The sequence below is a fragment of the Lepeophtheirus salmonis genome, chromosome 14 (assembly GCF_016086655.4).
Source record: "Lepeophtheirus salmonis chromosome 14, UVic_Lsal_1.4, whole genome shotgun sequence".
Lineage (NCBI taxonomy): Eukaryota > Metazoa > Arthropoda > Copepoda > Siphonostomatoida > Caligidae > Lepeophtheirus > Lepeophtheirus salmonis.
The window spans coordinates 27099405-27114507 of NC_052144.2; the positions used below are offsets into that span (position 1 = coordinate 27099405).

Sequence of the window (15103 nt, forward strand, 5' to 3'; positions counted from 1 at the left end):
TCTGAAAATCACAATGTACAATCGCAAAGTGAAGTAGAAAGAGATAGCTGACACTCTGAAGTTATCAAAAGGTAGTGTTTACACCATCATACACGAACATTTGGGTATGAAAAAGTGTTTTTTTCATATGGGTGTGGCACGTCAGAGCAAAAGTAACAACGAGAACATGATTCAAAGAGCTGTTTGGAGATGTTCACACGAAATAAGAAAGAGTTTTTGCATCACAATGGATGAAACATGGATTCTCCACATCACTCCAGAATCAAAACGGCAGTCTGCTGAGTGGTGTGCAGACGGAGAAACCGTCTAAAGACTCAAATATTGGCTGTGAGGGTCATGGCCTCTGTATTTTGGGATTCGGATGGAATTTTATTCAATGACTACTTGGAACATACCAAGCACCTACCAAAATGAAGAGGTTATGTGATTTAAAATGTGCCTTGTTTGGAAGTACAAAAAAAATTTCGTTAAATTTTCTTTACACCAAACAAGAGACTGTTTAAATCACCGAACCTTTTAATTTTGAGAAAAATAGTTGATGATGGGGTTTGTAGATTGTAATAAACATATTCCTTATACATCACTCCCCAACAACTCTTAAGTACTACTTTCTGCCATTTATCTGAATACCAGCTTGATACTTAGATCTCCCTCTGCAAGAACCAAACAAAAATAATAATAGCTTTAGAAAAAAAGAAACTGTTTATGCGGCTAACAATAAAAAAACACTCTAAAAATTCCTATGATTTACATCTCTTTATATAAAATAATGTATATATTCCTAACAAAATGTATGGATATCCATTTGTATACCTAACAATAGAAGAATAAAGTTAGCAAGTCATTTTATATTGAGAAACTTTATCAAAATAAAAGTAGAGGAGAAAGTTGTGAAAATCAGAAAAAAACAATATCACATCCTATTTTTATGTAAATATACAACTCTTTGACTTAGTTTTTGAGACTCAGAATATTTGCTAAGTACATATATACAAAACTAAATTCTCGAAAAAGAAATATTTTTATTCAAAGTACATAGATTTGTATATTGACATATATAAGACTATTTCTTAAGATTGTTTATTTCTAAATGTTTGGACAACCATCCAGACCGTTATGTGCCATGGAGTATTTAAGCAGCCTTTTAAGACTTGCCTTTTGAAAAATGAAATATAACGTTTTTCAGAAAAAATATCATTTTTTCAAAAAAACGTCATGAAACTAATTATAAACAAAGTCTATAAAAATTATTACTTTTTGTATTATATAAGGTCAAAAATCCCTAAATTATATATTAAAGAATGTTAATATAGTATTTTTGGAAACAAATTTAAAATGCTTAATCTCAATATTGGCCCATGGGACGATATAGTCCAAAAATATTAAGTTTGCTTCAATTTGAAGAAATATAAATTTTGAGCCATATTCTAAATTTTGAGAGGTTAGGCAGGGTCTTTGGGGTTACTAAATTTCATTTTTTTCTTTTATAAAATCCTTTGCACCTAAAAATAATCAATCTAAGTCCAAATAGAGCAATATTTAAAACTTAGCCACTTTAGATGTGTAAACAATGATTCCCAAAAGCCTAAAAAATCGTTTTCCTCTAAAATAATAATTTCTAATAAGAAATGACATACAAATTATTGATGTACCATGTATAGAAGAGACTCTTTTTACATGAAGTTTTTATAACTTCAACGCAACATCAATATTTCGAAAAAAAGAACCATTACTCCCAAAAACCTGAGCAGATTTGAAGCAACAGATATTAAATCCTTTCTGATATCTCTTTTGGTGGAATAGATTATAAAATGTTTTAGAGGAAATGATTTTTGGAATTCTACTTTGTCTTCACAGTGTTTTAATCTTTTATAATCCAACTATGGGGTACTTTCAATAATAAGCGATAAATGGAAATTCAAATATTAGAGCTCTTCTCTTAACACAGTGTGGGACACTTTTTATATTCTTTAACTGACCATGGGTGGTTACACTTCACTAATAGGTGCTTCGGTAGAAATTTCCGCTTCTCTCCAGAAAACACCACATTCTTCTGGAGGCTCTTTTTCGTCAGAAAAATAATCATTTAGCATTGACGACACATACAAAAATCTGTAAAACGCAAACATTACTACATATACATAGTTATGCGGTTAAATTCTATCAAAAAAGTACCAGGAATCGTTAATTTAAGTTGCCTGCGCTGAAGGCATTATTTTTCTGGGTCGGCAAGACTGTCTTTCATTATAATGCCAAGTTTGAGCACGATCTCTAGACTAGTTTGCTTGCAACAACTCGATAAAGCAGTCTACCTCATTAGTGCTTCACGATTTTGAAAAAGAAAATAATTATTGAAAAAAGAGTTTGCTTTAAATTTTGTGTTGCGAACGAAATTTCATGTGGTGACGCGTTGAGAATGTTAGAAAAGCTTTCGGTGAATCAGTTTTATCAAAAATTCTTGCATATTTGTAGTACAAAGTGTTCAAGGAGGTCAAAGTCGAAGTTGCTCAAAAATCAAGGCGATTGATGCTCTTTGTTTCCTTTGATATCCGCGGTTTGGTGCATCATGAATTATCTCCTAAGGGACAAACGGTCAATAAGGATTACTATTTGGACGTACTAAGGCGTACCTAATTATGGAATAACAAGTTGTGGAATTTACACGACAATAACGTGCCATCGCACGGAGCCACGATTGTGTGCAAATGCAAAGCTAAACACGCAATAAATACCATCAATCAACCACTATGTATATCCACCTCATGGAGCACCGTGATTTTTTTTTTTTGAATACATAATAATTTATACTTTAATTAGTATTACTAAAATGAATTACTCACTCACCTAATTTTTGTCACATAAAGGAGTGGAACATTAAAATCTGAACAATTTGAATTGTATACCTTGACAAGATATAATTTATTTATTGACAATATAATTTCAACAAAATTAATACGATAAATATATGTGTGTCTGAGCTCTTTTAATTATAAATGTAACCACCATTAACGGTAATTATGGCAGTGTTAGAAGGCCTTGTACCCGCTGTTCATGTAGTCCCTTGTCATGGCGTTGTAGTGCTGCCTGAAAGAAAATTTGAGGGCCTGTGTATTTGGATGAAGAATACTGCAGGCCTTTCTTTCAACATGCACCCAAAAGGTGTAGTCGAGGTTGCTGGCATCAGGATTGTAGGGGGAGGGCATAAGTGTCAAAAAAGAGATCATAGGAACTCAAAAGAGTCTTACAACGGAGGAGATGGGTTTCATTCATTCTTGGTGTCAAAAGTCACCATCACAAGGCTATTTTTTGTTATTTCTCTGCATAGTCTGGCTTAAATTCCAGATATCTCTTGAATGGGCCTAATGGCCATGATGGATTTGGTCTGGGCTATTTTCTTTAACTCTTCCGTGTCCGGTTTTACCTTTTTGACATAGTTATTATTTCTTTCCAATTTTTTGGACATGCTGACAGCGAGGAAGTTGGTACTGGAGACGCCAAATACTTGGAGTGCGCGAATAGAAGTTCGTCAATCTCGCTCAAGTATTTTTTTCTTTACTTTTCCATTCGCTAGGGAACTTAGGTCTGTCTTGTTTTGTAACTAATCCTTTAATATATCGAAATATAAATTAATTTCAACTACTCAACACTAATTTATTATTTAATTTGTAAGTATTAAGATTTAAATGTATTTATAATCAACTTATTTGAAAAAAAAAAAACTTTTTTCTTAAGAATTTTAAGTAATGGATTTTTTCCATAGCATGATTAAATATGGAGTGTACTTTCTTGAAATAAGCTCTTTTTGAGTAATATGAAAAACAATGAATGTTTTTATTATTAATAAGTTAAATGATTTCCCATGAGATTGTATCAATGTGAAAAACAACTTTTATAAAAAAAAATATTTTTAGAAGAAGGTGTTATCACTTTAAATAATAAGAAATGTTTTTACTAGGAATGAGTTTTGTGTATTTTTTTTGCAACCGAGTGGACACAGGTAATTGAACTTTGGAATAAAGCATAGAGTACCGAATATTTACCGGGGTAATGTAATACTCTCAAATTTTCTTTATTACAAATCTACCATTGTAACTAAGTAATACTCATAAGTGACTTTTGAGTGATAGATGTCAAAATTGAGGAGCTATTGGCCTCCAATTTTTGGAGGATAATAGCAATGAAATAGTGTGGGATTATGTTGGGATTAATATATGACGCCGTTTTTATGAAATTAACCCTCCTCTATCCAGCTTTGAAATTGTTACAACCAAAGCTATAAGTTAAATACTCAAGCAGAGCCCAAGTGATTTTTTTTAAACAACTAAACCGAAATTATTTATTTTAATTAATTATTTATGTTTCATGAAAACTTAATGTCTCTATCAAGATTACAAATGAAATTTGCATCAATTCCTTTGTTTTCAAACCCATCCTCCAACGGAGTCTCTACTAAAATATACATATATCCTTAAAGCAGATTATATATTCGCATTTACAGTAAGATAAATTTTTCTATCCTTAACAAAAAATTGATCCAAAAATCTTTATCTTGAGTGGAACTTATCTCTGACTTAATTTCTTCAACTAATAGCTCATAAGTAAGACTTTGAAAATAATGAGCATAAAGGGGTGGATCCCAAATAAGATTTACAAATAATTCTGAAGATTTAATTTATAAATTACATTTAAAGGCGTGGACTCGAGACGGATAGATCCACAATCTTTCATCCTTTATATTTTATTTGTCTATCTGAAAGTCTTTTAAGGGAAGTGACTGTCCAAGAATCCAAGTTTTTATCAATTTTATATGTTGACTACGAAAATACTTTCTTCTACTAGAGTTGCTGAGGGATTTAACTATAGAGCATCCATATATTCCCTTGAAACCAACAAGGCAAATTCTGCGAATGTAAAACAAAATCGCATATTTCAAGATAATAAAGATTTTAGTAATTATTTTTTTAGTAGTTAAGACATTTTGACAATATAAAATTATTTTTTTTCGCTTTGTTTTAAAGCTTTGGTTGGCGATGAGTAAGAGTGCAGGAAGCAAATAATTAATAATCATATTTGAAGTAATTGTAAACATTTCTTTCTGAGTTTTCCAAGCAGATAATTACGTCACAAACAATTATACATTTCGTTTGCTAACTCATAACTTATATATTATACATTTAAGAGAAGGACTCAATATTTCAAAAATAAATGTACCCAGAAATGTTTGTATACAAAAAAGATAAAAAGCTTAAGTATAAAAAGAAATACATAACCTTTTAAACTATCAAGGTCACATCTTTCATTGCTGTTAATTTTCACATGTATTGGTTCATTCATTTCCTCCAAAGTTGAAACAAGAAATATATGAAATATGTCCAAGAAAGCTGATGCAATTTTGTAGTAGCAATCTGAACAGAATTTTATATATTTCAAAGCTAATATGATAATTATTTTATAATTGAGAAAGAAATATTAAAGTATAAATTATTAAATAGTGAATGAACTCACTAAAGACTAAGAATAATTTTGTTGGACCAATTGGGATTTATTAGCGTAAATCCTTGATGGACTAACTCAGAGTAGAATTGAGCATCGACATTGAAGTCATTCAAGCCTATATGTTGTTGCTATATAAGGAGTAAGATTTGTGCTTATTTCCTTTCTCTCACGGCTGTTTGCAGAAGATCTAATAAAACGCTATGACAGCTTATTTGCTTTCCTCCGAAATATTCTTCAAATTGTCATCTTATAACGTTTATTTTCAGATTATTTTCTTTTTTCGTAACTGCCAGACCTCTTTTATACAACAATGTTCAGAAATTCCTTGTTTTTATATTTGGTTTCTCTTAAGGCTAGAACAAAAAACAAGTTATTAATAAAACATTACCAATCTTCCCATACTACGCACATAACCTTAAAATCTCATCAAATGATTTAATTTTCCGATAATAATCGACATATTCATCAATTGTCAATCATTTTATTGATATTTTTATACATTCTATTGAATAACCCTTTCATTTCACTAAATTATATATAACTTTTTTTATATTTCAATGTGGAAAAGTAAATTAATTTTTGAAGCGACATAGCTCTATAGACAAAGAGCTTGATAGAAATTACTCTCTTGAACTCAATGGGCGTAGGATTGATTCACGGTCGCTCCGACCGAGGGAAATATAACTATCGCACTATTTTTTCAAAGACAATTTAGGTTAAATGAAGTTGTTATATTACGATAATATTTACTTATACTTAATCAGTGCAACTCCATCTGACGAATTTTATATAGCATTAAATAAAATAAGTAATTTTTATAGCTACAAAACTTTATCAATCAATTCTTATATAGCACTAAAAAATAAATTCTTGCCCTTGGTTTGAGAAGATATGTCCTAGATGGATTTTACCCCAAGAAACATACAAATAACCTTTAAGGCACAAAATTTCAGGGATGCAACATTTCATATATGAACAATAATACTTGATATTTAAATAAATACGCAAAAATCTGTTTTCAAGCAACCAATCAAAATTATAAATAGAAAGATATTTTTTAAATTCTATATTACAAAGTCTTCAGTATACGACAAATTAGCATTTTTGTCTTTGTAAACAAAAATAAATTTTTTTCAGTGTTTCAAAGAAAAAGGTCAAGTTTTTTTTTTTTTAAATTGTACTTACAAAGCATTTTCTCCGATATAGAAAAATATACAGATATACTCCCAATTTTTTCTCATACTTCATGTTTTTGTCTTTTATTTATATCTTTCAAGGCCAAAAATAACATTAAATTATGTATATATTGGCAAAAATATTTTATTTTAAATTACATTGAAGGGCAAAAGCAGAAATTTCGAATTTTAAAAACATTTTATGTTTTTAGAGGTAAAAGCAATTTAAAAAATACTGTTTCCATAAGAGTGTTCCAAAAAAGTTGGTGAAATAAATAATTGTTGCTTTTTATAAGCTTCGAGCGAGATATCGTACCTAAAAATGGTATTGCAGAACAATTTATATAGGTTAAAAAAACGTCCACTGTTGATGCCTCTTCGAAAAAAAAAAATTATATTTATTGTCTGAAGTTAAATTATATTTTTAGTTTTTTATGAGAGGCATAATAGTTATAAGTATTTAATGCGTTCAGAGATTTTTTACTATTGACAAAACATAGATCACAGAATTTGCATGACATTTTGTGTAAAAAATAAAATGAAGTCCTTCAAAACATTTGAAATGTTGATAATGGCATACCATGAAACTGCACTGAGTAAAAACATATATGTTTATATGTACTATAAACTCTTCCTTATGGCTAGAAAGATGTCAATGACCAGGCTTGCTCTAGACACCAATGCACTTTGAAAACGTTAAATCAGTAATAACAACAATTTAACAATAATCCATCATCTTTTGACTACAAAAATCTGTATTATTTTAGATTATAAATTCAGATGTATAAAATATATCGGAGGAAAAGTATGCTATGTGTATAGTGATGTTTGTAGTATCATATGCGACAATTGGTGAGGATAAATATACTTTTATATTGCTAATTTTTATATTTCTATACTATACTTTTACTCCATGGAAGCAATCTCGATATGATTTGAAAAAAGGGTTAAAAAAGCTTAATTTACTTCATTACAAAATGTGATATCATGATGAACAACTTATAACTGTGATGTCAATCTACATGATTAAATATTCTGTTGTATTGTGGGGTATGAAACAGGTATTTAATCTATGGGTACATGTAATAAAAATATACAAAATGAGATTTAAAGAAGGAGTGAGAAAGGAAAAACCTACGCCATTTTTTTTTTAAACAAGAGTAATTTTGCATAAGTTACTTGTATGTAGATTTAATTAATCTTGTTTAATATTCTTCATATTTCATGTTTATTATAATAAAAGCATACTTAATATGTGAACTTGGTTCATTGCTAATTTATTTTACTTTCCTTTTGATTAAATTTGCATTTAATTTTATTGTTGCAAATTTAACTTCCTAGAAACTCTTTGAGTTAAATTAATGAAATTAATATATATGAAGAATAAAACATAATTTGTTCGCAAAAACTTTTACACTGTGTCCAATTGGGCTTATCAATTACTTTAATATGCAATCTACGACGTCATTTTAAACCATCTGATAGATACTTGAGTAGTAAATAGTTATAAAACTGTATTAATTAAATAATTGTGGAAAAATTGAGTTCGATATTTTTTTTTGTAGCAATAAGAAATGTGTTTTTAGATATTCTAAAGATAGCTAGAGTTTTTGTAGTTTCAACTTTGACGGGATTTTTTATGTTTCAATGCCGTAATCATAATTCTATAATTTTTGAGGAGGGATCGTTTAAAGTATTTAAAATGATTAAGTTCATGAATGATGGATATTAATACTGATGATTTCTTAAAGACATACCTATAATTGTAAGTCATTTTTGGAAACAAAGTATAATTTTTGTTTATTTCCTTCCTCTTAAAGTTGCTTGCAGCTTGTGATGTACTATATAGGTATATGTTTTGTAATAATATATAAGTAGTCACAATCTGATCTTATATATATGTTATAGTTAGAAGATACTTAAAGAAGAAAAACTAATTTTACCGTTTAGAAAACGAAAAACGGTGGATGTGTGTGTTCTATCCTCTTTATTGTAAATTATTTAAATAAGTTGTGGTGTTATAAAAGAAGAATTCTTGCCTATCCTTGCTGTTAATTGATTTAAAAATCCATAATAAAATAATTATATAAATAGACTAACAATGCTCCTCATTCAGTAATACCATATATCATGTTCTCACCTAATCCACTAGCTCTTAGACAAATCCCATCCTTAAAGAGACTACAGCTGTGGAATATATATATTAGAATAAAGACCTATATTCATGTATCAAATATCTTCCACAGCTAATCTAATAAACATCGAGCTGCTCTCCTAGAAAACATTTTTTATATTGTCGCAGTTCCGTTGCAATTTTTTGGGTTCTTTTATTTTACATACCGGAGGTTCATATTTTATTCAACTCAAAAATGTATGTTTTACACGTAACTAATTAAAATACTTATATTGCATTATTATCTATTAACCCTATTTTGAAAAATAGACTTGAGTATGAAGTATAATTAAAAAGAATTTTACTCAACTAATAATTCCATAAAGAACCAAATTTCTTTACTTCAATATTATTGGTGTAAGATGGTGCAACTGTACTTGTCTATCTAAAAAGCTACTATCTAGGTCCAATTGATTAATTTATAGTATTATCTTGATTCTTACCTATTACTCCTTAATATATATATATTTTTCTTTCAGATTAAAATTCGAATAGTTTATATAGATTAATCTCTAAAACATCGAAATGACCTGCTTTGTGTGCAATTTACCCATACTAAGTCATCAAGTAGGACTTGTTTGGCAGGGTTCAAATGGCGTGGATGACATTCTTCGTGATCAAATAGAAATGGATATAGTTCAAGGACGTCTTGGAAATAATGCTGGGAAGAGAGATTCCATTGCACAAATCACAACCATTGAATCTCCCTTTGATTGTTATAATTCCCCGCCTGATGGTCGATCTGGAAAAAAGAGAAGATCCTCTTTGGCACATCTTGGAGATATTTTTAGAGATTGGAGTCTCAAGGATCGTGATAAAGGAGGAGGTTTGGTCACTTTACATTATATTTATTTATGAGATTGCTTATTAGTTACAAAAACACAAATTTGATATAATGATTGTTTTAAAATATTATACTTGTGTTAAACATATCATTATATTTAATATATAAGTTCAGGGTTTCTTTGTCCCGAATTTGCCAATTTTAATAAGTTTACAAGCCGATATATGACTCCTTCGAGACAGAAAGATATTAAAGAAACAATCATTTTCTATAACTCCAAACAAAACTATAAATCTATGTGAAATATTTATAACTTTGGAAGATGTCGCTTTTAATAATAACGTATGTATTTTTTTATTCATTTTGCAGTAATAGCCTTGTTAGTTCAATTATATACAGAAAAACCCAAGAAGACAAAAAAAAACCTCATGTAGAGTGTAGACCACTCCTTTGGGCAAATATTAACCACATGATCTTTGTTTTACTACTTGCCTCATGGTTTTACTATCCACAAAATGAAAAATATATTCAATAAAATTTATATCAGATTTTTCCAAAACATATGCTACAATACTAAAGATTGCTTGTAGGAATTAAATTTTGTAAGAAAAAAAAGCTTATTGTGTTAAGGATGTAATATATTACTGCTAAAAAGTAAATGAATAACAAAAAAAGTTATTCTATATAACTTAATTATAGAATTTGGATGAATACTTAGAAATTAAACTAATTTTCAAATATTAACAATATTCCTTTATATCCAAACAATTTTCTAATTTTTGTCTCTTGGAAACATTCACGATACAACTCTAGAACTAACACAAGTCAATAGAACTTTTCTTTTTCAGTTAAGCTTTTATTTCAAAGCCTGTAATTTTTAATATTCGACGAGGGGTGTCTGAAAAGTTTCTGCCCTAATAAAGAAAAAAAAAATTATGAATTTTTAAGTCATTTTTCAACATACTCTCCGTGTAACTCTAAACTCTTCTACGGGAGATGCTCCCATTTTTGTTACCCGTCTAAATAGTACTCGGGGGTTTTTATCTGCAAAATAATTGTTTTTGAGAATCCTTTTGTTTTTGCCTCAATTACTCCAAGTCGGATTGAATTATACACGTCAAATTTTAACACAACCAGCCATTATGTGACCGCTATTGTTTCAATCTATTTAAAGGTTATATTTTCAAAATCACAGTCTTTACACGTCACCTGAATACCATGCAAGAGTTGATGACAAACTTCTCTGACAAGTTGTCCCATGCACCCATTATGTGAGATATAGCGGACATGTGAGAGGGTTAGCCGTGCTGAGTCCACAAGTAGTTCCCCTACTGTTAATTTGTCTTGGGCCATGGCAAGAAGGTGTACCTAAACATTTTATAATAGGCCTCATGCCCTATTTTTCTGTCCAGCCTTGAAAAAGAAGGGAGGCGTATTTTTTCCAGCAGAGGCCATCAGAAGACTATTGTTGGGAACGGATATTTGGTGTTGTATGCTCCTTGTGCCTCTTCTTTTGTTTTCGCAAACCAGAAGTCGTTCCGGCAGTTGTGGAATTAATCAACTGTGAAAATTTTCTTGTCTGAGAAAATTTACACAATTTACCCATTTACCTTCATCCATGTGATGATTTGTTTGCACCTCTCGAGCCTCTTGGATTTCATTTCCTCTTTCAGAAGGTGGCGTAAGGTCCTTGTGAAAGAAAATAATGCCAAGTTGTGCTTTATAGCCTTTCTCACGGTCCTATGAGCTACAGAGAAGTCTTACGGGATCCCACTTTATATTCTTCTTCAAACTTAACAAAAAATTCGTATCCCTTATTAAAATATGCCATCCACTTCCTGACATCCTGGAGAGGTATTTTCTATAATATTTCAACTTGCCCAACTTAAAAACCAGGCTCCTATAACACTTAATAATGTTTGTAATCTTCATCTTATCCCCTCCAGCATCTAGGAGATCTGAGATGCATTAGCTTTTTGCTGGTTGCTCGCTCATGAAGATGAAATTACTTAATGATTAGTTTAGTTTGTTTAAGTAAAAGGACGGTGGAAACAGAATATAAAAAAGAATAACTAAACATTTTTATAGTAATGAAAAAATAAACATTAATTAATAGTCTATGTCTTGCTTCCCTACCCTGTATATTTATTAACATTGTAGTAAGCTAATCCAATCTAAAACCCTGTACATTTCGTAAAAACATAAATCAAACTAAAAACACATCTAGCATCCATTTGAAGAATGTTTAAATTTTCCTTTTACCTTGTTTTAGACTGGTACTGTAAAACAAATAAATATTTGGTTTTGAAATTTCAAATTATATGAACTTTTTACACGTGTAAAAAAAATAGTATACTTCTCACTCTAATTTGAGGTTGATAACTACGAATCTGTTATTGATTTTCATATCAAGTCTGGTTGGTAAGAATTTTCAATTTGAATTGTTAGATTATTTTAAATCTTTTTATGGTTTTGAAACAACTTTTGAATTGGTCAATAAAATCAATAGTACATCAGAAAATACAACCTTAACTTTGCAAAAATGTATAACATCTTTGCAAAGAGTATTTATATTTTATTTGGGATTTTTTGAAAGTTTATTTTCCTCTCACATTCTTTAAAAAAAATTATAATCCATCAAAAAATAAAATTAAAGTAATGTCTAATCACTTTTTTTTATTATATTCCTAATTATTATTAAAAAAAGATTAATTGATTTTCAAGAGACTCATAACTCGCACAAACTGAAATGTGTAGCTAAATCCGCTATAAATATATATTTTAAAATCAGTATTTAAAAATCATTTTCGTCCACTCTTAATATTGACTTTAAAAAAATTAAAAAATATATTTTTTTAAATATCAACAGAGCAGTTATGGATTTTTTATTTACAAATAATCCCTATATAGTTTTAAAAATTACAAAAATTCCGTCACCAGATATATTTTTTAAGTATATATAGATGTGGTATGATTTGTTTACAAAGTTATACAATCTGAGGCAATATCAGGATGGACAAGGTTAATCCAGAGTAACTTTAACGGCTAATTATGAGACCTGTAGAGACCATGTGATAAAAAATTCAAAATTTGCGACAATTTAAATGTGTTCGCTGTATAATTTATTACCAGTTTTTTTATTTTATTATCTCGTCGTCCAACTATGAAAAAAATAAGGAGAATTTCCATCTTTTCTCGCTCGCCGCCCGAGACACTCCACACTAATTCCTTCTTAAAATATCCTAAATCAACAGTTAATGACGTGATTAAGGCCTTTAAGGAGAAAGAAGAGATTGAGAGAGCAGTACATTCAACAAGATCTGATAAAATTGGAAATAAAAAGGTTATTAGCTGCAGAACAATCAACAAGATCTGATAAAATTTGAATTAAAAGGTTCATAGCAGCAGTATATTCAACAAGATCTGATAAAAATCGAAATAAAAGGTTTATGGCTGGCTTAAAACGATGAATTGATACACATCCAGACATGCCCATCGCTAGGTTGGCCAACGATCGAAAAGAGATGAAAGGGACACCAAAAATCCCATCAGGATTGACCTAGGTTATTTGTCTAGAGTCAAAGTGACAAAGCATCTGCTAACAAACCTGAATAAGTTAGACAAAATGAGCAAATGCAGGATTCTTATTCACAAAATGAAAAGCAAAGGTGGTTAAGTTTTTTTTTGTTTTTTTTTGACGATAATTCATCACCATTGACGCCAAAAATAACCGTAGAAACGATAAATTGATCAATCTGGACCCTGGTGAAGACCAACCAGTCATGAAAACAAAGAATGCGGCTTCGGTTATGGTCCTGGTGGGCATCAAGACACGACAATGAAGGACTTGGATAGGGACAAGGAAAAAGGGCATTTCAGGCGCCATGTATAGATCGTGATCAAAAAGGAAGGCTTTCATTATGAATAATTATTTTACATTTAATGTGGCTTACAAATCAATAAAAACTATTTTTTTTATCTCTTATAGAAATCTCTTAACAAGCCGTTAAAGTTATTTCGGATTTACCTTGTCTACCCTGAAATACATAGACTTGCTTAAATTTAGCACAGTATACTTATAAATATTTGCTATTGTCCGGATATATTGAGAAATTATATGAGTCAAGAATTTTTTTATTACATTACTTCTAGTTAGTAAAATTAACAAATTTAGTTAGGTTAAACTTCTGTCCAAATATTTTTTTAAATGCTTTTGACAATTCATTTTTTTACGTTTCTTAAAGAACCATAAAAATGTCTAAATGAAATGTAGCATCTTTGCCTATCTGTCGGTTCACCTGCATATCACAGCCAATGAGCAGCTACTGATATCTACAAAAATTTCAAATACGTTTATTTACTTGGATTAACAAAAAAAGTGCCAATTTTGACTATCTTAACCTTGATGACCTTTTTTAAGAAAGAATATTTATATAGCCAAGCTTTATGAATTAAATAAATAAAACATGTAAAAAATATATATATATTTCCATGAAAACTTAGTAGGACCTAATTTTATAGAAAAAAATTACCTCCGAGGTCATTGTCCACAGTGTGTCCCTACGAATTGTGAACGAGTTTTCCCAAGCCCAATTTTATCAAGATTAACAAAAAGTACAATTAGTAAGACAATGATACTTTATATATTTATTTTACATCATATTAACTATTAAAACCCTTGGCCTCTACCATGGCATTGTTCCTAAACCTGAATACAATGCAGGTATTCTTCACGTAATCCTCCAACATTTAAGCTCACTCCTTTTCCACAGAAGCCATTAGCATTAACTTGGGAGGTATCATAAGCCGTCTTTTCGATTGCACCCTAAATCTCATAATCAGGAGAGTTGCAGTCTGTTGAAGACCAAGGCAAATTAATATGTGCCAGAAATTCGCCACATTTGTCTTAATACCACTTTTGATTTTTTTTTAAAAGCTCTTGTTATGGTCCAACAGTTTTTTAATCTCGGTAAAGAGACACTTGGAGCAAAGTACCGATGCAGGAGATCTAGACATAAATCAAGAGTCCTGATACTCGGGTTATTTTTGTCTCTATCTCCGTTCACCTTGTCTGGTGAGGAATTTTTTTTTGAGAATAATTGTTTTCATTGCTCAACCAGCCGATATTATGCAACAAAATGAGTAAAATATTTAGTTAATAAATAAAAATTTCATTTACGATCCGCTGGGACAGATTTTGATTTTTTTTTAAACCCACAATGTTGGAGAGAGAGAAAGTAATATGCGGTTAAAAAGATCTACAAATTTCATATGTATATGAAAGGAGATGAATTATTACATAGAATTTTATCTAATTTCTATCCATCTTTGATTTTGTTATATAAAATATTCTGAATGTATTAGTAGCTTTTTCTATTAACTTATAAGAATATTGTATTTCCATAACAAATTATTTACAAGAGTATCTTAAGCATTCTATGATATAAATACGTATACAAGTATTAACATTTGTCT

General features: G+C 29.9%; 1 protein-coding gene across 5 annotated transcripts in view; it reads left to right on the top strand.

Annotated features, from left to right (window-relative positions):
• rsh (Rap GTPase activating protein radish) overlaps positions 1-15103 on the top strand; it is a 223403-nt gene that overhangs the window by 78932 nt on the left and 129368 nt on the right. For all 5 annotated transcript variants that reach the window (XM_071893238.1, XM_040724920.2, XM_071893237.1 and 2 more), the window contains one exon: positions 9324-9670. In XM_071893238.1, coding sequence (XP_071749339.1) covers positions 9370-9670 — 301 coding nt within the window. In that variant the 5' untranslated portion in view covers positions 9324-9369. The remainder of the gene's footprint in view (positions 1-9323; positions 9671-15103) is intronic.